Genomic DNA, 20,285 nt, shown 5'->3' with positions numbered 1-20,285 from the left:
GAATTGCTATATTGAAGCATCTCTTATAACCATTGGATCTAAAGTTGAAATAAGTATTAGATGTTTTAACTTTAAATTCAATGACTGATGCTCTAAATTGAAATGAATATTATTTGTTTCAACTTTAGAGCTAATGGCTGCAATGAATTCTCTAAGTTAGAGAATAACCAATATAGTTGGACATGTATGTTCAATGACTTAAAATTTGAAAAAAAATTTCTTAAGATTTTAAGTTTGGTTTGAAAAATCTTATGAAATTAGTCAAGTGATTTTCAATAATTTGTAAAGACTGTATTTTTGTAATATTTTTTTTATGAGATCCATTCAATCTTTTATCTAATTTTAAAAAAGATTATGACAAAGACTAAAAGTATAGATAGATATAGTTTGTCTCATTGATATTTTTTCTTACATATAGAAAGTATAAGATTGGAAATCTTAGTTTTGTAACTATGTTTTCTCCCACTTTTTATGCAATCACACCAACTAATAATATAATTAATAAAAATGTCATTGTTATTTGCCTAAAATTTGAAAAAAAGTTATTACTTCGAAAATATCAATAAATTAAATTATCTTAATCTTTTTTCTCTTTTATGTCCTTAAATAATCTTTTACCTTTAAAGTTGCCTTAACAAAAGATTAATCTGACTCATGAAAAAACCGAATTATCCATAGAGGTGTGGGAAGCAATTAGGATTAATTGATGATTTATTTAAATTTACATAGACAATATAATACTACAAAAATAATAGATGAAAGTAATAATCTCTAAGTTTTTGAACCTTGTATGTTAACATTAAAGCAATTAAGAAAGAGAATAATTATCTTTATAAAAGCGATTAGGCAAATTACTAATAATTCATAAGTTAATTTGATTAGATATTTTCTCTACTCATTTAATTTTGATACGTGGATGACACATATTGGATTGTATTTATCATCACTTGTATTGTACCCTCTAACGTAATGCTAAAACAAAAAAAAAAGGGTGTTTTGATGAATGGATTGTTTGACTTTATTCAATGAAAGCGTAAAAACAATCCACTCTATCTGAAATTTACATAAATTGAAGGGGCTTAAAGATATTTCTTAAAAGTTCATTCCTATTTCTCGTCTTATCTCGCGGGAAATTCAGCCCACATGTTGTAATTCTTGGACAGGATCCCGAAAACCTAAAATAGAAAAAAATGCAGAGCAAGAGTGAACAAAAACAGAAGTAAATATAAATAATTTTTTTTTTTGGAGGGGAAAAAAGGGGGAAAAAAAAAAAAAAAGAGCTTTAAGGGAAAGGAGAAGTAACTGAACCAATTAGAGACAGACATCAAAGTAGTCTTCAACAAAAACCAAGCATCATTTCGTCCCTTCGTTTGATATTTTTCTCGCTTTTAGTTGCTTTCATTTGTTGTGACCGAAAATCGCGGGTTTCTTTAATTTGTCTCAGGTTCGGTTTCTTACGGTTCTCTGCAGTACATTTTTTTTTTCCACTGAGAAATGAAATCGGTGTCTCTGGAATTAATTGTCTGATTTGCTTTTTGTTGCGTGAAACTGCCTGAATTTAGGGTTTACTAACACGTGGCGCTCATTGAGGATTTTAATTTTGGTTATTTTTTGGTACTTTTTTGTTGTGTTGTAGTGTGCGTTTTTTTTTTTAGTTAACAGAAGATTTTGTTTTCGTCTTTGGTTTTGAGTTTTGAGAAGTCACTGTCTGTCTGTTTGGCTGGTGAGAAAGTGTGGGGGAATGATTCTGAGAAAATTGAAATTCAAGTGAATTTTTCGTTTGAGAATTTAGAATTGAGCATGTTAGTTATTGAGGTGCTGTGGTTTGTTTATGTATATCGAATTTGATTTGTTGATTGACTGTTAATTTTCGAATTTTGTAATTTTTTCAAAAGTAAAAGTTGAAGCTTTGTCTTTGTAGCTAGGTTCTGACTCTCTGATTGCTTGAGGAGGGAGTGGGTGTGGGAAATAGCTAAGAGAATTGAATGCTGGTTTTGGAGAGTCTTTAGCTCAAAGTTTTGGCCTTAGCAGAGTAGCGCTTTAGATCAGTCTTTGCATATTGAATTGCTTTCGGGTAGCAAATTAGTTGAATTCAGGGTTTGCTGGGTTTTGACTCATTGCTTGGTTGGTGATAGAACGTAGGAGAAGCTATATTACCAATCAGTTGGTGGTTTTGAATCATGAAAGTGTCCTTATCAGCTGGGTTTTTTTTTTTCCTGTTGTGATGATGAATGTTTTGACTGCTTAAGTTTTTATGTTGGTCTGGAAATGTAAAAATAATAAGGAATGGAAGTTTCGAAAAATGGAGACAATGCTAAGTTTATTTTTAACTAAGAAAAGAAAAAAAGGTGGTCATTGCTGTTTACTGATTCTCAGCTGCCGAATGTCGCTCAGCAGTCGACTAATTTTGCACATTACAATTTTCTTCTTAGAGTTGGCTAGACAAATATCAATAAGTAGGCATTTTGAATCATTTTAAGCTAATTGGATTTATTTCTCTTATTTGTCAATACAGGATAGCAGATCTTTGATACTCTGGGAATCCTTGATTCGAATGAACCTAAATGTTTCCGTTTGTGAAATGAGATTCTTGATTGATGAGAGTATATTTTTCAGTAATTTCTCAAATAATTTGTACATTTAGGAGTGTGACCGTCGGGGAAAGTCATATATAGATTTGAAAAAAATGGACTCTGCAAGATGTTGGTTTAACAAGCTGAGGTCAAAAGACAAGGTGAAGCCTTCCAAGAAAAAGGAAACTGCAGGCCATGGAAAGGAGGTGTCAAAAGCTCAAACAAGCGAAGAAGTTCCATCAAATGTTACCAAGCAGAAGGTTGCAGCTGCAAAACAGTATATTGAAAACCATTACAAGAAGCAGATGAAAAGCCTCGAGGAGAGGAAGGAGCGGTATGATTTTAGCGCTTATCTTCTTAGCAATGACTATTCCTGGTTAACTTTTCAGGTTCATATTGTTCATATTTATAGGTGACCGGCTAGTTTCTATTGGTTGGAGCGTATTATATACTTGCCATATTGCTATTGCAACCTAAACTCCTTTTTCTCTCTTAGAGCATTTTGTCTGTCTCTAAAGATGAATGACTGATAATGTTTTGTTCTTGGTCCTAACTCCCAAGTCATGATTCATATGAATTTTTTTTTCCCAGTGTTTAATATATATTTTTTCAACTCCAGGTGTCACATGGTACAATCATATTAGTTTTGTTGATTGAATTGGAAGTGATTGGTTAATGCAAATGGCATATACTGTGTACTGTGTCTGGATATTGACAAACTGTTGGTTCTAAGAGATAATATAGGCTGTCAAGACTGTGATGAAAGGTCATCAGGCATTAGATGGGTCCCTTATATTATACAAAAGGAAAATGTATTTCTCTTTCCAAGTTGACTTTCTTGGGGCCTGTTTATAACTTTACCAAAAAAGAAAAATGCTTACCATATGATTACACTCATCTACAAATTAGAAACAGAATGTTGGTTGAATCATCTTGTAGATGCTTCTATATGTAGTCTTGAATTGTTTCTCAACCTTAAGAATGAATGCTGCCCATTTATTTGTGTTGAAATCATCAAATGTGTCAGCTACATTGTTAAGTTGGTTACAAATATATACTTGCTGATCAAAAGGAATTTTTGTGATGCCAGTGCTAGAATGCTTAAATCGCCTTCAAGGAAAGTAGGAAAAATTTGAGAAGTTTTATAAGTTGTTTTTGGTTTGGGACATCTTTGGTTTTAAGTGGTTTTATGGTGATTGGACATCTGACTGTCTCAAGTTTGTCCGCTGAGGAATTTTAGTCGTCAAGAAGAATATTGCGGATCATATAGGCATGAGTTATTTCATGCATTGATGAAAAATGGGCAATACTCCCTAGAATCACCACTAGTGCTCCCACCTTTCAGATCAACGACAATTCCTTTTGAAGGATATTCTCAACTGAGGTCGAGGAAGAGCTTCAAATAAACATAACTTCGCGAATTTATGGGCTTTGTAGGGTCGGAGTATGATTACTAGTTTTTTTAATTGAGACAATGTTTGCACTTGAAGTGTTTTATTGCCTCTTCAACCTATTTTAAGTTAGAAATATTGCTTTAGCCATTCTGCATATTGCTATGCCTTCATCTGGTTTGGAGAGTAAAATTTTAGTTTGGGCAAGAGTTACAAATAAACTTAACTTTGCGAATTTATGGGCTTTGGAGGGTCAGAGTATGAGTACAATTTTCTCAATTGAGACAATATTTGCACTTGAAGGGTTATATTGCCGCTTCAACCTATTTTATGTTAGAAATGTTGTTTAGCGATTCTGCGTACTAGTATGCCTTCATCTGTTTGGAGAGTAAAATTTTAGCATGTAAAATTTTTTGGTCAACAAGATTTTCTTTGTTTACGAGTTCCATTTCAATTATTAAATTGGAGAATTGGTTACTTGGGCCAACAACACACCCCCCCCCCCCACACACACACACAAAAAAGAAAAAAAAGAAAAACGAAATTCTCTAGGCTGTTAATTCTATATAGAAAGGTTGATAGAAAGTGTTTGTACCATTAGATTTGTAATTTGTTTATCTGAATTGGATTACAGTGATGATGATATTTGTAAAACAAACCAACCCAACCAGGGAATGCCATTACATTTGTTTCAGCTTGACTGCTCCTGTATTAGCTAATTGTTAGCTTTAAATGCTCCAATACCTTAACCAATACTTATTTTTAAGTGTAGTTGTTCTACCTTCATGAGCTTATACATTTACCGCAGTGGTGAACCATTTTTAGATGATGATTTGGATGAAATATTTTTATCTGATGCAAAAATGATTATATGCAGAAAAATATGAACAGTATAAACTTGCGTGGTAGGAAATATTAAGAAAATTATCACATCTAAAGAAAATATGTTTATAAAACAATTCGTATCATTCTGTATCTATGCATACTTTCCTGTATCTAATTACCATAAATTACTACACCAAATATGTATATATGTGAAAAAGAAGAAATATAGACAATCCCTTAATAAACTTGTAACAGTAAATATAAGAAAGTGAAAATGAGAACCACTTGAACAACATATAAATTACAATGATTGAATTGACACAGAAAAGTCTTTGGCTTTACCTTCTTTTCTCTACATAAAATAAAATTAAAATATAGTTGTTCTACAATTTATGGTGCTTGGATCTATTAAATTTGGTACAGAGGTTTCCTATTTCCCTAATGAATCAAGTCAGTGAAGCAACTTTGAGTTGTCAGCTAAGTCTTTTATATACCATATATAAAAGGAAGTTTCTTTATGATCTTAAGTCTTTACTTCAACAAGATTTGACCACGTATATTGCTTATAAATTCTTAGTGATTCTTTCACCTGATTTCCTTGTGGAAACCTAGAAAATATTACCTAATTTTAGATCCATAGTCTCTTTTTTCTGTCAATTAGGAAATTGCGTATTCATATTGTTACCTTCAGCCTGGCATTGCCTTGCCCATGTTTAGGAGTAACACTGCTAATGTAAATTGTTCAATAGATGGAAATGTACTATTCTAGTTCGTTTAAACCTAGTGAATGAAATTTTTTTATTATTATAATGTTACGTTTTCCAGATTTGTTTCTTTGTAATTTTTACAAAACTAATTGATTTTAACATGACTGAGCATTGGCTTTTGGTTATTATCTTACATTTAGTTGAAGCATTAATAAATATTTTCTATTTTTGGATTTTTGAGGGATGTTTGCTAGAAAGGCCAGGTTAGGCTTATAATTATTAATGAATTTCTAACTTGAAGTTCAATCGTTACTGGTGTTTTTGGCTCAGCTTAGGCCTGTTTGGTAATATGCGGCTCTGCTTTTTAGACTAGCTTGAGAATTGAGAGGATTCCGTCGTGATAGCGACCCCAAATACACATATTAACACAATTTTTTTAATAAGTGATTTCAGAATGCAGGTCCTCCACTGAAATAATTTTATCTTAAGTTCCTTTCAAACAAATTGACTGTTCTCTGGCAGTAAATGGAAGTACGAGAATGAGATCGATGGGTTTTCCAATTACACTATGCATTTGAGTTTTCTAATTTAAGAATTGAATTTTTATTTACCAAATAGGATAGTTGAATAACAGTGCTAACTTTGAATGCAAGTCTGATTCAGGAAATCCCCAAAAAAAAAAAATGTTGTATTGACAGTGAATGGCTAGTAAATTCGATTAAAGTTCTTTCTGTTCTATGCATCCAGATTAGTAATTTAATTTTAAGTTAACATTCTTGATTTATTTAGCTCAATCATGAAAGCTCTTTGTTGTCTCTTCGTAGGCATTTCATTGCCAAAACTTATAAATGTAAACCTTCAAGTTAAAAGTTCAATGAAAATTTTGAGTGAAATTTATTTGGGAATTGACTATTCATGGAAATAATGAGTTTCAGTTAACTAGTATGTATTAGAGTTGGTATATGGTAGAGTTTAGGTTGTTGAATGGTATGTGATGAATGAAATACTAAGATGACTGGTCTGTTTAAGGTTCTAGGTTTCTGATGGCTGTCAAATGATATACAGTCTGAACTGAAGAGTTGAAATTGTGGTTATATCATTGGTAAATGCTCTCTATCAATAAATTCATGGTTTCCTTAATCGTTTAAGTATTAATTGCAATCAATATGACTAATATGTTATCTGCTGGGAAAAAGTTATATTACATGAATAATTTTACAAATCTTTGCTGGTTAAGTAAATTAGGAAATGAGATTAACTTTTTTTTTAAATGCTGTGTCAAATGTGATTCTTCAGTTATATTGAATCTTTAGTAATTTGATTATGACTAATGCAGACGCAATATTTTGGAAAAGAAGTTAGCTGATGCAGAGGTTTCTGAGGAAGAGCAAAATAATTTACTAAAGTATTTAGAGAAGAAGGAAACGGAATACATGCGCCTTCAGAGGCATAAAATGGGTGCTGATGATTTTGAGCCATTGACCATGATAGGGAAGGGTGCATTTGGAGAGGTATTACATTAATGATATATAATTTTTTGCCTATTTTGTAATTCATCAGGGAAATGCATTTGATGCTTTATTTTCTTTATTATTAGAATTTTATCTTCTAAATTTGAGGAATTAATTTTTTTTTTTTGACATTTCTTACATGAACCCATATACTCTGTCTCTCTCTAAATGGGGGTGGGAGGATGTTCAGAGTTGGAAATTCTGAAGTTATGTGTTGTTGTATAACGTTATTTTTATGTTGTGGTGTTTAGTCCACTTCAGTTTGTTGAGATATGAAATATATTCTTACGAAGTTTTGAAGAACCCTGATGTGCTGATATCGGACATCTAATCGCACTCAAATAAGAAAGAATAATAAACATAAGTTTTCCTGGATCATGCACATTTTTTTCCCTTTTGACTTAAATGCTCTCACTAACACAAATATTTCTACGTGTTTTTCTGTGTTGATTTCTAACTAATGCTGTGATAGCCCTTTTTTTAAATCTAAACTTCTTTAAAAATTCATTTTATAATTATTTTTCTTTTTGTGATTGCAGGTTAGAGTATGTAGGGAGAAGGCAACCGGCCATGTATATGCTATGAAAAAGCTTAAGAAATCAGAGATGCTTCGTAGAGGACAGGTGTACAATCAATTACGCCTGCTAGACATTTAAGCATTTTTTCAATATTCTTATTCCTATTTTAATTGGCAATATTCAGGTTGAACATGTGAAAGCTGAAAGAAATCTACTTGCTGAAGTTGATAGCAATTGTATTGTAAAGCTATATTGTTCCTTCCAAGATGACGAGTATCTATATCTGATTATGGAATATCTACCTGGTGGAGATATGATGACTTTACTGATGCGTAAGGACACATTGACTGAAGATGAAGCCAAGTTTTATGTTGGGGAAACTGTCCTAGCTATTGAATCTATCCATAAACATAATTATATTCATAGGTGAGTTCATGTTTGATTCATTTTCTACAATCCCAGTCTTCATATGTTGTTCTGTACGGCTAACCCTTAAACTGTTATATGTTACAGAGATATCAAGCCCGACAACTTGCTGCTTGATAGAAATGGCCACATGAAATTATCCGATTTTGGATTATGTAAACCATTAGATTGCAGTAATCTTCAGGAAAAGGATTTTTCTATAGGAAGCAACCTTAGTGGGGCTCTTCAGAGTGATGGACGTCCTGTGGCGCCTAGGCGTACACAACAGGAGCAACTGCAGCATTGGCAGAGGAATAGGAGAATGCTTGTAAGTTCTCTCCCATAATGTGTTTGATTTTGCTCTTCTACAGCAATGCAATTACAAATCATATCAGAACAACAGTGATTTACTGGTTCCAGTATTGACTATAGTTCAGGATCTGTCATCACTGGTAAAAATTCTTAGTGTGGTTGTTGTCACCAAGATTGTGCCATTTGATTTATTTGAAATTTACAATTTTTGAACATTTGATGCCCTGGAAGTCTAGTAAGGACCCAATGCTCCTTATCAACTCCTCCCCTCCTTTTTCCTTCCATCTTGTGTTCATTAGAGGTGGCTTCTTGAAGGGTAATATGGGAACCCCTCATTGACTACTATTATTTACATATTTGAATATTGTGAAATTCCAGGCTTATTCTACTGTTGGAACTCCAGACTATATTGCACCAGAGGTTTTGTTGAAGAAAGGATATGGAATGGAATGTGACTGGTTGGTATACTAAAAATGTCTTTTCTTTTTATTAACAATTTCATTTTCTTTGAGATATGTGAAGATGTGCTTCTGTTAATACTTCTTTAGGTGGTCTCTTGGTGCTATAATGTATGAAATGCTTGTGGGATATCCACCTTTCTATTCAGATGAGCCGATGTCAACTTGTAGGAAGGTAAATTAAGATGCTAGATGGTAATTTAATTTGATTGGTTTAGTACAGAGCTGAGCCCTCAGGCTGTGCTTATAAGTTTCTGCACTAATTCATTTATTAGACACTCTCTTTCGGCTTCAGTTTCTAAAGATTTTAAAAATTCTTTGTTCTTTTATATCAAACTTGATATGGATACTGTCTTGGGTTAAGTTGTTGATAATTTGGGTATTCCTTTTCTGTCTCTTGTTTGGGGTATACATTGAATTTTGTATAGTATTCAAATCTCTTCACAGTAGGGAAGATTCTAACTTGTAGTCTGCTTTCATCTTTATTTCTTCTATAACAGTATATTTGTTTCCTAGTGTATAAAATAAACTAAAATACATATCTGCATGCTTCACCAATGCGCTTTGAGAGATTTTGAAAAATGGAGCAAAGCATTTAGGCCTGCAATTGTTGCATTCAAAACATTTTTTTGCTCATGTAAATTCGGATGTGATTTTATTCCTGACCTTAACTGGTATTTTGTAACTCCTGATGTTTTCAGGCTGTTATGATTTGTTTAGCGCCATTATGTTTCTCTTTATATCTTAATGTTTTGTTTGTTTAGTTCATGACTATGTACTCCTGATCCATTTGCAATGCTAATATGGTTAATAAATATTGTTTATTTTCTTGTCTCCAAATCAATTATGCAGATCGTAAATTGGAGAACTCATTTAAAATTTCCAGAAGAGGCAAAACTTTCTCCTGAAGCAAAGGATCTTATTAGTAAACTCTTATGTAATGTTGAACAGCGGCTCGGAACAAAAGGCGCGGATGAAATTAAGGTGTTGTGTGGTGTTCTGTTGTAAATTCTTTACGAGCTTTTATAGAGTTGATTTTTGACAAATTAACTTGTTGGCTTCTTTATTTTCAGGCTCACCCATGGTTTAAAGGGATTGAGTGGGACAAACTATATCAAATTAAAGCAGCATTTATTCCTGAAGTCAATGATGAGTTGGATACTCAAAACTTTGAGAAGTTTGAAGAGGTACTTTGGAACTATATGTGCAAATATGTCTATTAACTGTTTAGATTGCAGTCTTTTAAAATTATTTCTCACTGTTCATGCAAATTTGTTGATGCGTTTAGATTTCTTTTGTTTCATATTTATTTCTCCTGATTCTTTGTTCAGGCTGACAACCAAATTCAGACTTCAGCAAAATCTGGTCCATGGAGGAAGGTCAGTGCCTGTTGTTTTTATTGTATGTACTGATAGTCTAAAAGCTGATTTAGAAATATCAATAAGCCAAGTCCTTTCTGTGCAAATGTACAAGAAAGTATCCCTGTTATTTTTGTCCATTATTTGTTGCACCTCTGTTAATGGTTCATCCCTAGAGTTTCGAAGAATCTGCATTTTCCTTCTGCTTCAGCATTATTTTATCTGAAAGAATCAGGAGATGAGGTCTTTCCAGTATAGATGCATTAATATGTATACACACTTTCATCTCACTCCCCATCGCATATTTGCTATCATGTGGGCCTGTTGCTTTTCACCGAGTAGGTGATATGCCCACTAAATATATATTTTTATATACATGTGGAGTACAATATTTCATCTACATCTGAGTGTTTGGCTGATTGTTTGTCAGCATTTATGTAGAAGTTATTGCTTTGTAAACCGCAACTGAAAGATGTTGATTTGTCACTGATACAGTGGATTCTGGATACATGTTTATTTTGTTATTTGCTGTTTTGTCCTTTGCTGCAGATGCTTTCTTCCAAGGATATAAATTTTGTGGGTTATACATACAAGAACTTCGAAATCGTAAACGATCATCAATTACCTGGGATTGGTAAGCTGCTGCTTTTCTTTTGATTTGCATGTACATCCATTACTAATTTTTTAGTTTTTTGATTTTCAACTCTGAAAATGTTTTTTTTTCTTTGATTCCCATTTCACACATCATGTATGGAAATATGGAATCTGAGTCAGAAAAGGGGGTTTGCTAGTGATGAAATCTAATGACATTGCATTAACATGTCGCTCTCTCATTTTATATTCCTCGATTGCTACATCTTAGTTCTACTGATTTCAGTTCAGTGTTTGGATTGGTTGGGATACCATAACATAGATTGTGGGGAGATGAGAACAATAATTAGTCTGGCTTAAACTGGAAATGTTTTGTCAATTTCAAGTCTGCATCAAGTATTCCCTTATGTCTGAAATTTGTTCACTTCCATATCAAAGATAAGTATTAAGTTTAAATTTAATAATGATGAATCATGCGTAGTAATAAATTTAATAATGATGAATCATGCGTAGTAACTAGGTTTTGTCCCACACTTGGCTGGCTGATCTTATTAATTTCGAACATCAATTTTATATCTTTGCTGTGGTCTCTGTATTTGTAAGGAATGCAACTCAAGACTTTCGGAGGTATAATCTTTGTAATTTTCAAGTTTGACTAAATAGTGTTTTATGTGACTCTTATTTGGTATTCCATGCACAGCTGAATTGAAGAAGAAAAGCACAAAACCGAAGAGGCCCTCCATCAAATCTCTCTTTGGTAAGGGTCACCGACTTCTTTCCACCCCTGCTTTCATTGGTGGTTGTAAATATCTCCACTTGCTGACACTGACCCTAAAGTACTCGTGCACTAAATATATGAAATATTACATCCTAGGAAACCATTATATTAAAAATTAGCATTTTCCCAAGGCGTATTTCTTTTTCTCTTATTAATTTGATTATGTATGTTTCAGAAGATGAGTCGGCTATGGTGAATCAACCTGTTCATGGGGGAAGCTTTCTGAACCTTTTGCCTCCCCAAATAGAAGTTCCCGAGAAGGAGGGTAAATCTTCCCAATGAGCTACGCTGTTATTCTAACATCAGATGAAAAAGCTTTAAAAATCAACAAAGAGGATTTTGTTCTCAGGCGAATAGCTTTTGGTTCTACCGCTCCCCGCATTTCGTATTTATAGATTGGAAGTTTTAGGGGTGAAGGCCCCCAAAAGAACGAGTGGTTTGAGATGCTAATTGGCTTTCGGATTAGCTAGCAAGAATGGTGTTCTTTGTAAAATAGTATTTATTAAGTAAATATTCTTCCAAATTTGTTTCTGTATCTTTTGGCCTTGCCATTTCATCTAATCTGCGTGAAATTTGTGTAGCATTGTTTTAATTGTAATTATTCTTGATGTTGTTTGTTTGATGATAGGTGTACACTTTATTTCGGTATGGAGTAAAGAAAGAAAAGAGGCCGTTCTCTTTGTCTCCTGCCTGTTTAATCACAATGGTTGGATCTTGTTTGTGCATGCAATGGCTTCTCCGTTGGCAAATGCCCTCTCCCCCTTTTCCTTTCCTTCCATCTTTTGGTTGTAAACTTGCAATTGGAGAACTTATCGCATATTAAAGAAAAAATTGTTTTCCATATTTATACAGAAGCAAAACCTAAATTGATTTGTGAGCATACCACTCGGATTCCACGGATTTAAACATGGTGGCCAGCAATATAAAATATAAGTTTGGTTTAGTTTTTAAATTTTTTAGAAAGCAGATGATATAACTCAAATTAAAAGGTAATATTGTCCTAGTTTCAAAATTTTCTTTTCTCTTATAAAACCCAGAAAGGACCAGGAGGATGAAAAATGCAGTGAAAATATATTGATTGGTTACATTTCTTTTTCTCATAATTCGTGCATTCTCACTCATAAGATTGGAATATAATATACATAAAAAAAGGAAAAAATAAAATCTAATTTTAGAAAAAAAAAAGTATTGATCAATCACCAATGGGCCAAGCGTCCAAGCCCAAGAAATTCTTAATCCTTGGTGGGGCGGTGTCTAGGATTACACTCCACGGGTGCGGCTTTAGACTATTCTCCATAGCCTAATATTCGACCGTGATGGTGGTCCTCATAGTCATTAATCGTAAGGATTGGGCATTCGAATCGAGTTCAATCAAATCGAATCGAATCGAATCGAATCCAAAATTTATTTCGAATTTCGGTTCGGTTTAATTTAACTTGAAACCCGATCGAAATTAAAAAACCGAATGGATAAAAAACCAGAACGCAAGCCCCTTCCCTCTCTTGACTTCTTGTTCTTTATTGGCAAAGAGATAGAACGACACATACAGTCACACACACGCGCGAACTCGTTGCCGCCTCTAACAAACGCGCACGCCCACGGTCTAGTTTCTCTAACCCTAAGCCAACAAAAGCCCAAACCCACGCTGCCGCTGCCGTCACTTCCGTTCAAGGGTGCCGACGCTGCAGCTTCTAGCCGTTCTCGCTTTGCTTCCTCGTTCCAGCTGCTGTCGTCTCTGCTGTTGCTGCCTCCGGCTTCGTTCGCCGTCGTCAGCCGCACAGGGTAAGGTTAGACATGCGATTCCAAATGGTGCATGAATGGCTGTTTGTAATTCAATCTTCTTTTGTGCTCGGGTGAGAGGCGTTACAGGCACTGAAACTGACCAATCTTCTTTTGTACAATGGCTGTTTGTAATTGTTGCCGATTTGTTTTCTTAACATAGTAATTGTTGTTTTCTTGAGTGCTCATGGATGGTGATGGGTTATTAATCTATTATATATGTTTGTCATTTGGTATTCATTTTTGTTTTTCATTTTTTGCATCATTGAGCTGGGCTGGTGTTTGAGATTTTTGGAATTTTAGGTGGCTGCCCGGCTGGGATTTGATTCATTTTGAAATTGAATTGAATTTTGGAATAGGTTCTAACCCGGATTGCAACCCAAACCGAAATTTAGACCCTAATTTTATTTCGGTTTGGTTTGGGTTTGCGTTTCAAACCCGATTGAGTTGACTGTTCAATCTGAATGGGTTCTAACCCAAACCAAAGCCCCATTTGGGCGCCCCTAGTACTACTCATTACTCACTAGTATTTCTTTTTCGCTCTTCAGCTTCAAAACCCTGCCATCGCATTCGCTCTTGCAGCCTTTTTTGTTTTCATTCTCAAAAAAGCACATTAAGAATGCAGGTAACAATTTGCAACATTTTTTTAAACTATTTATTTATTCATTAATTTCATGATCGAATTTGATATTTAATTGTTGAGCATTCAATTCACTTGCAGGCAAGTGATAGGTTTAATATAAACTCCCAGCTAGAGCATCTGCAAGCCAAATACGTTGGTACTGGTCATGCTGATTTGAACAGATTGTGAGCATCAGCCATATTATTTTTAATTTATATATCTCTATTTATTTGATTGTGTTAATTAACTTTGTTTTCAATTTTTCAGTGAGTGGGCTGTGAACATTCAGCGTGATAGCTATGCGTCTTATGTTGGACATTATCCTATTTTGGCCTACTTTTCTATTGCCGAGAATGAATCTATTGGAAGGGAACACTATAACTTTATGCAGGTTATTTTATTTAAATTTCATTTGTGTTTGATGTAGATTATAATTTTTATATTCTGTGGAAGTGGATGGTTTATGTGTGACTTGTGTTGAGATTCTCTTGTATTTTTTGTGATGAGATTCTCTTATATTTTCACTCGCATTAATCTATGTTAGTTTTAATACTTAGAATTGGGTTCATTAGGATCTATGTAGCTGCCTTTTTTTTTTTGAAGAAGGTTTTCTGAGGGTGTCAATCAGTTATATAGGTGGAAGAATTTGCATCTGGTTATGTAAGTTAGGACTTGTTATTGGAACAGCTATTTTCCTTTTTTAAGTTTGGAATATTGTTGGAAGGTTTATGGAGGTATTAGCATTTGTATGGTTTATGAAAAGCATGTTCTTTGTTGATATTTATTCATTTTGATGCCATTCATCATCTTATTATGCTTTCTTGATGACCCACTTACACGTAACCATTACTAAGAAAAATGTTGAAGAAGAAAGTGATGAGAATTAGATGTAGGTGTTTTAGTGTTGTTCAAAGTTTGCACTATTAAGAAGGAAATAGGTCATTGTCAAGGTCTGTTCTTCAAGTAACCATTCATTTTGACTTGACTGAAAGTTTTGATACCTGGAAAACTTAAGTGCCATGGTCGTATACATTGATTGTTACCAAAGTAATCATAGGGACAAAATAATGTTTGAAAATCTTCTCATGAGATCAAATTAAAGCGAAGATTCTGTAAGTATTGTTTCGAATTTAAACACTACAAGTTCATAGATGAAAATGAACTATCTATTATGTGCTTACTGCCAAGAATGAATATATGAATATATGAACTTGACGAACTTGAAAATGAGAGGTGCAAAATTAAGGTTGTTGGTCTCTAATAATGCTAACCACCAAAACCTGAAAATAAAAACTAAATCCTAGTGTTGAAAAACAAATTTTAGAGAAAAATTTGGTCTTAAAAATTCACCACCACTTAAGATTTTTCAACCTTAGGCTTGGCAGAGGATATTGATAAGCCTAATTGTATAAGGGTTTGTCAAAACCAAAACCTTTTGAAGAAAACCATCTCTTCTTGGTACATTCTGATACTTTCAGATGCTGGATGGTTTAACAGATGTCATTTCTGGATCTGGATGTCTGAAAACCTTAGGTAGGATCAAAACAATGGTTAAATTGGAGATTGGATGGGAAATTGTGGTAGTGACTTTAAAGTGCAATTTTTCCCTAAAATTTATTTTTTTTAACCCTAGGAATTTTTTTATTTTTTTATTTTAAGGTTTTAGTGGTGGAATTTAGATAGCATTTATAGAGACTAAAAATCTTAATTTTAGCTTCATCAAGTTCCTGGGTGCGAGATTTGTGAGCTTGAAATTGTTAAATTCGAGATGGTACTTTCACTCCGTTTAGCTTTAATTTGATCTCCTGGGTCTATTTATGCCTCTAATCAATCTCTCTTTTTTTTTTTTTTTTTGGTTTGTCGTTTTCTTGTCTTTCAATTTCACTAGAGTATGATGGTATGCTACTAGTTAAAGACAAAAGTGCAGGTCTCATTTACATTGGTTGTGATAGTTGGAAGCAGGGTACAAAAATAATTTTGGACGACTAACTTGTTGAAATCTTACTTGTCATTTTACCCAATTTCTAGATGTAATCTGTTTGAAATTTTTAACGTCTCCATTTTTTTTCCCTGGCCTTCTCCAATAGTGGTTATAGGTGCATGCTAGTTTTTGAAACTATTTTGTTGACAGTATGAGTTGGCTTAATAGAAATCCAGAATTTTTTAATTATATTCTTCCAAGTCTTCAGATTTTGCTCATTTGTGGTAACTTATGAGAGATTGGCTGGGTTTATTGATGGTCAAAGAGGATCTCTCCAACGGTTAATAACTGGATGCAAAGAATTAAAAATCTATACTATTTGGGGTGTGTCTGTGTGTGTCAAATAACTGTTTTACTATTATTCTTGTCTGAATTATTATCTTGTATATGACTAGTCTAATGTTTATGGTTTTTAATCTTTTTCTGCAGAAAATGCTTTTGCCTTGTGGTCTGCCCCCTGAAAGAGAAGATGATTGAGAGTTTAAGATGCTCTTTCTGAGAACGGAACATTTTGGGCTCCAGCTTTCTCCAGGCTTGAGGAGCATTTGTGATATTGCTAGGTGTTCGCTTTCAAGTAACAATGTTCATGTGAGACTGACAAAAACTGTGTAGTTTTGTCTACTGGGTTGAATGCTCTAGTGTTATTGTGATCCTTGGATTTATATAAATTTTTATGTAGTTTATCAGTGTGCTCGTAAATTGTTTAAATTAAAGTCTGAAGGCTATGGATCTGAACTATTGTGCCCACTGCCCTGCTTGATAAATGTTTATTTCTGGTGAGAAAAACATTGGTGTTGTACCCTGTTTACCCAATATTACCTTATAAATAGGCCCCGTGTCGAAGCAGGGGCTTTTTGAAGCAACCTGCAAACTAACCTGAAACAGGTGGTCTGCAAATGCACTAATATTACGCGATAACGATTTCTTTGATTGTGTCCTTCTGAACCTTTTGGAAGAAGAGTGGAAATGATGATGGGATCTCTGCGTGTAATCAATTTAAGCACTACATAAATTCGTATTTGACATCGGGGCTAATTAAGCAGAGGTCATAGCTAACATTGTAATTCTTGAACGAAACGAAAATGTTGAACTAAGTAATGGGTTAGCTGGATGTAATGAGTTTATGGATAAGGCAAATGGTATTACGGATAGATTTGAAGAACGGGCTGTGAGTATTGGTCACTATGCAGATTTAGATGGAATAAGTGATCAGCTGCCTAGTAGTAGTGGAGGTAGGCAAGTTGATATTCATTTCGATGGGGGAGTCGATGGATTAAGGCCTTCGCGATCAGGTAGTGTGAGGAAGGTGTTTGAAATTATGGCAGTAAGGGATTTCCTGGAATACTGTGATTGTGGGACTTGCGCGAGATGACTTGTATGAACAAGGTTTGAAGGTGGTTAGGCTAATGGGGAATATTAACTAAAATCCTGATTCATTCACTTTGTCCAGTGTCCTTCCTATATTTGCTGACAATGTTGAAGTTATTAAGGGAAAGGAGATACGTGTTTGAGAGTGCATGATTCACATTGGCTATTTTTGTCTCCTACCTCTAAAAGATGCAATTTCACGGAACTCGATTACTGCTGGGTGTGGGCAGAATGGCCCGTTTGATGAAGGACTAAAATTCTTTGGGCAGATGTTAATGGCTAAAATTAAAGCAAGGCATGCTCCTTTTTCTAGAATCATGCATGCTGGATCTACAGAAAATGTCTGGTTGACATTGTTGTCTGCCTGTAGAGTCCACAGGAATGTCGAGTTGGCTGAAAAGGTTGCTGACATGATACTTATGATCGAGCCCAATAACACGGGAGCTTATGTTATCCTGTCAGCTGCGCGGATATGGAAAGATGCAGCAAGTTCAAGAGTCTCTATGAGAAATAAGGGCATGAAGAAGACACCAGCTTGCAGCTGGATTGAAGTAAAAAACAAGGCATATACTATACATATGCTTTTGTGACCGGAGATGAATCCCATCCATACTATCACAGAATAAATGAGGCTCTGAAAGATCTTTTGGAGCGGATGGAACAAGAAGGGTATGTTCCTGATACTAAAGAAGAACTCCTTGACGTTGAAGAGGAACAAAAGAAAAACATACTATATTACCATGGTGAGAGACTTGCCTTAGTTTTTGGTATCATCAGCACGCCTGATGGGACAACAATTCGAGTAATAAAGAACCTTCCGAGTCTGAGGGGACTGCGGCACGGCAATAAAGTTGTATCAAAGATTGTTCACAGAGAGATGATTGTTAGGGACAATAGACGGTTTTGTAGGCATTTCTTGCTCTTTCGAGCATGCTAAGCCAGAGAAGATGTCTATAACAGCCTTATGGTAACTTTCCAGTCGAGCTTTCAGTACAGGAACTGGAAATGGTGGCTATATGCATCATAACTTTGTATTCGAGGAGCATGTTCTCAATGCCAGCCTATCCTTAGAATTGTGCAATGATCCATAATTACATTCATTTCGAGTGAATCTCTTGTAGTGTCACCAATAAAACAGACCAAGTCACTTTTTGACACACAGATAAAATCCATCTGAATTAATATTCGAATCTAATTACAATTTAGCAGTTTGCCTCTAGTTCCCCTGTTAGTTGCTTAAGACTTTTTAGTTATTGAATTAACATGGCATACAAGTATAGTTGTTTGCCTATAATTATTATTGTTGTGATGTGGTTGATCTCCATAATCATATCTCAATATGATTGATCGGATATGATATCACCCTCCACCACAACATAATCTAATTACTTTACATAAAAGAATTAAATTAAATAGTTTGATGGTTCGATCCATACATGATCTGATTCTTAAGATTTAACTGGTATTCTTCCATTCCCCATTTGTAATTGCATCCCAATTTTTTGGTTCAACTCTCTGGAATAGTATCATCCACCACATTTTCTCTTCACAGTATCTGCGTGGTTCCTGGTTTGTCTCAGTTTTCTTACGAATTCATCTTTTGAATTTTCAATAATTATAACGTATTAAAAGAAAACAATAGCAAAATTGACTTAACAGGGTACGAAGTACAGATTGGACTTGTCCAGCCCTGTGGCCCAAACTCAAATCAATAATTGACGTCGGCTCCTTTAGGCTCGAGTCATTTAGACCGAGTGTAGCCCAAGAGATAGATTGGCCCACCAAAAAGGCAACGACAAAGGGCCAGATGGGTGTAATTTGGACCACAAACTCAGAATAAACAAATGGTTCAATCAGTCAATTTCATCACCAACTACTTATCCATTTTGCAAACAAGTGAAAGCAACATTGCCTTTTTCAAGATTCAAAACATGCATCCATGGATAAAAGACGTCTCGCATTTTTTTTTCTTTTTTATTTTCTTTGCCTCTTCAGGCTGCATGCATTTGACAAGTGAAAGGAGAACAGAAAACCTCATCTTCAATTTTGTTGCTCTCTGAGAAATAGAGAGTTTGCTTTGTTGATTGTCTCCCTTTGTTACTATTTGTCTAATCTCAATGGCATGGCATAAGATCAGCACATGTGAAGGCATAAGTATTAGAATGTTGACTGTTCACTGTCATCTCTGCCGCCCCTCTTTTGATTTCTGAGCCTCAACATATTCAACTTTATTATTAGTCATGTTCCACCCCCCCACCCAAAAAAACTACTGCACATGTTTAAAACGTGTCATTTTATTGTTTGATTTCTCTTATTTAAAGATTTTGGATAATTAAATTCTCCTATGTTGTATGTTTTCATTTCATTGTTTATAATATCACTTTTATATTCTCTTTACCATCAAAACCCACGATCAACAATAATTTTTTGCATGGAGAATATGAATTTGAATTGAGTATATAATAAATTCATGGACAATCTTCATTTTTAAGTCGTTTTAAAATGAATTCGACCCATCGATTCATAACAATTGTAATCAAACAAAAGTATTAAGCAATTGAGAGAAAGCATGGTGCATGAATTTGCTATTAACCTTTAGGTGTATTTGGGTTTAAAGTTGGACAGCTGTATTTTTTAAGTTACATGACTAAATTGTTTGGTAAATACTAGCTACTGTAACTTGAAAACTATATAGATATAATTTTTTATTTGTATAATAAAAAATTTATTATATTTTTATTATTTAAAATTTATATTTACTATATATTACTAAGTTTTATTTTACACTTATAGTTTTTTTTTACAACAACTATACCTTAAAAGATACACTACTTCAATTTCAAACGCACCCTTCATGTCGAGGACAAACTAGAAACAACAACATTAATTTTTACAAAATCAATTCTTATCGTATTTTACAAAATTGTTTCAAATTTTTTTTTTTTTTATAGAAATGATTAATAGCGTAGGTTGATAGAAATCATTAATTTTTGAAAGTCGGTGAGAAAATATTAAATAGTTTAATAATGCCAGCTAATCATGTCGTTAACCTTTAACTTTGTTAATTAGTCTAATTTAAGTAGTCTGAGTAGGTTTTACAGTTCATCA

General features: G+C 34.0%; 2 protein-coding genes across 5 annotated transcripts; both read left to right on the top strand.

The window, feature by feature from the left end:
• Window positions 1-1,179: 1,179 nt before the first annotated feature.
• On the top strand, window positions 1,180-12,152 carry LOC102627318 (uncharacterized). Of its 3 annotated transcripts, none has more exons than XM_006489650.4 (14): window positions 1,180-1,444; window positions 2,516-2,907; window positions 6,833-7,007; window positions 7,547-7,630; window positions 7,710-7,951; window positions 8,039-8,258; window positions 8,621-8,700; window positions 8,791-8,875; window positions 9,553-9,684; window positions 9,774-9,887; window positions 10,032-10,079; window positions 10,608-10,692; window positions 11,350-11,406; window positions 11,603-12,152. In XM_006489650.4, the coding sequence occupies exons 2-14, from the start codon at window positions 2,687-2,689 to the stop codon at window positions 11,707-11,709; spliced, it is 1,650 nt and encodes a 549-aa protein (XP_006489713.2). In that variant the 5' UTR covers window positions 1,180-1,444; window positions 2,516-2,686; the 3' UTR covers window positions 11,710-12,152. The 3 variants fall into 3 exon arrangements, with proteins under 3 accessions (XP_006489713.2, XP_024958554.2, XP_024958553.2); XM_025102786.2 differs by lacking the exon at window positions 1,180-1,444 and adding an exon at window positions 1,479-1,614; XM_025102785.2 differs by lacking the exon at window positions 1,180-1,444 and adding an exon at window positions 1,654-1,723.
• Window positions 12,153-12,915: 763 nt separating this feature from the next.
• Window positions 12,916-16,544, top strand: LOC102626653 (uncharacterized protein At4g14342). Of its 2 annotated transcripts, none has more exons than XM_006489649.4 (5): window positions 12,916-13,214; window positions 13,755-13,831; window positions 13,928-14,013; window positions 14,096-14,219; window positions 16,239-16,544. In XM_006489649.4, exons 2-5 carry the CDS (start codon window positions 13,826-13,828, stop codon window positions 16,284-16,286), a joined length of 264 nt encoding a protein of 87 aa, XP_006489712.2. In that variant the 5' UTR covers window positions 12,916-13,214; window positions 13,755-13,825; the 3' UTR covers window positions 16,287-16,544. The 2 variants fall into 2 exon arrangements, with proteins under 2 accessions (XP_006489712.2, XP_006489711.2); XM_006489648.4 differs by having other exon boundaries at window positions 12,917-13,209.
• The last annotated feature ends 3,741 nt before the right edge of the window (window positions 16,545-20,285 follow it).

The sequence above is a fragment of the Citrus sinensis genome, chromosome 1 (genome assembly GCF_022201045.2).
Source record: "Citrus sinensis cultivar Valencia sweet orange chromosome 1, DVS_A1.0, whole genome shotgun sequence".
NCBI classification, from domain to species: domain Eukaryota; kingdom Viridiplantae; phylum Streptophyta; class Magnoliopsida; order Sapindales; family Rutaceae; genus Citrus; species Citrus sinensis.
The sequence above is the reverse complement of the archived record's forward strand: the minus strand, read 5'-3'. Positions and strand labels throughout refer to the sequence as shown.

What these genes read in the sequence shown, in the direction of transcription:
- LOC102627318 (XM_006489650.4), top strand. Translation starts at nt 2,687, where the DNA reads ATGGACTCTGCAAGATGTTGGTTTAACAAGCTGAGGTCAAAAGACAAG. An exon ending in AAACATAATTATATTCATAG is followed by an intron (nt 7,952 to 8,038) that starts GTGAGTTCATGT and finishes TATATGTTACAG; the next exon opens with AGATATCAAGCCCGACAACT. An exon ending in CGATGTCAACTTGTAGGAAG is followed by an intron (nt 8,876 to 9,552) that starts GTAAATTAAGAT and finishes TCAATTATGCAG; the next exon opens with ATCGTAAATTGGAGAACTCA.
- LOC102626653 (XM_006489649.4), top strand. An exon ending in CATGCTGATTTGAACAGATT is followed by an intron (nt 14,014 to 14,095) that starts GTGAGCATCAGC and finishes TCAATTTTTCAG; the next exon opens with TGAGTGGGCTGTGAACATTC. An exon ending in AACACTATAACTTTATGCAG is followed by an intron (nt 14,220 to 16,238) that starts GTTATTTTATTT and finishes CTTTTTCTGCAG; the next exon opens with AAAATGCTTTTGCCTTGTGG.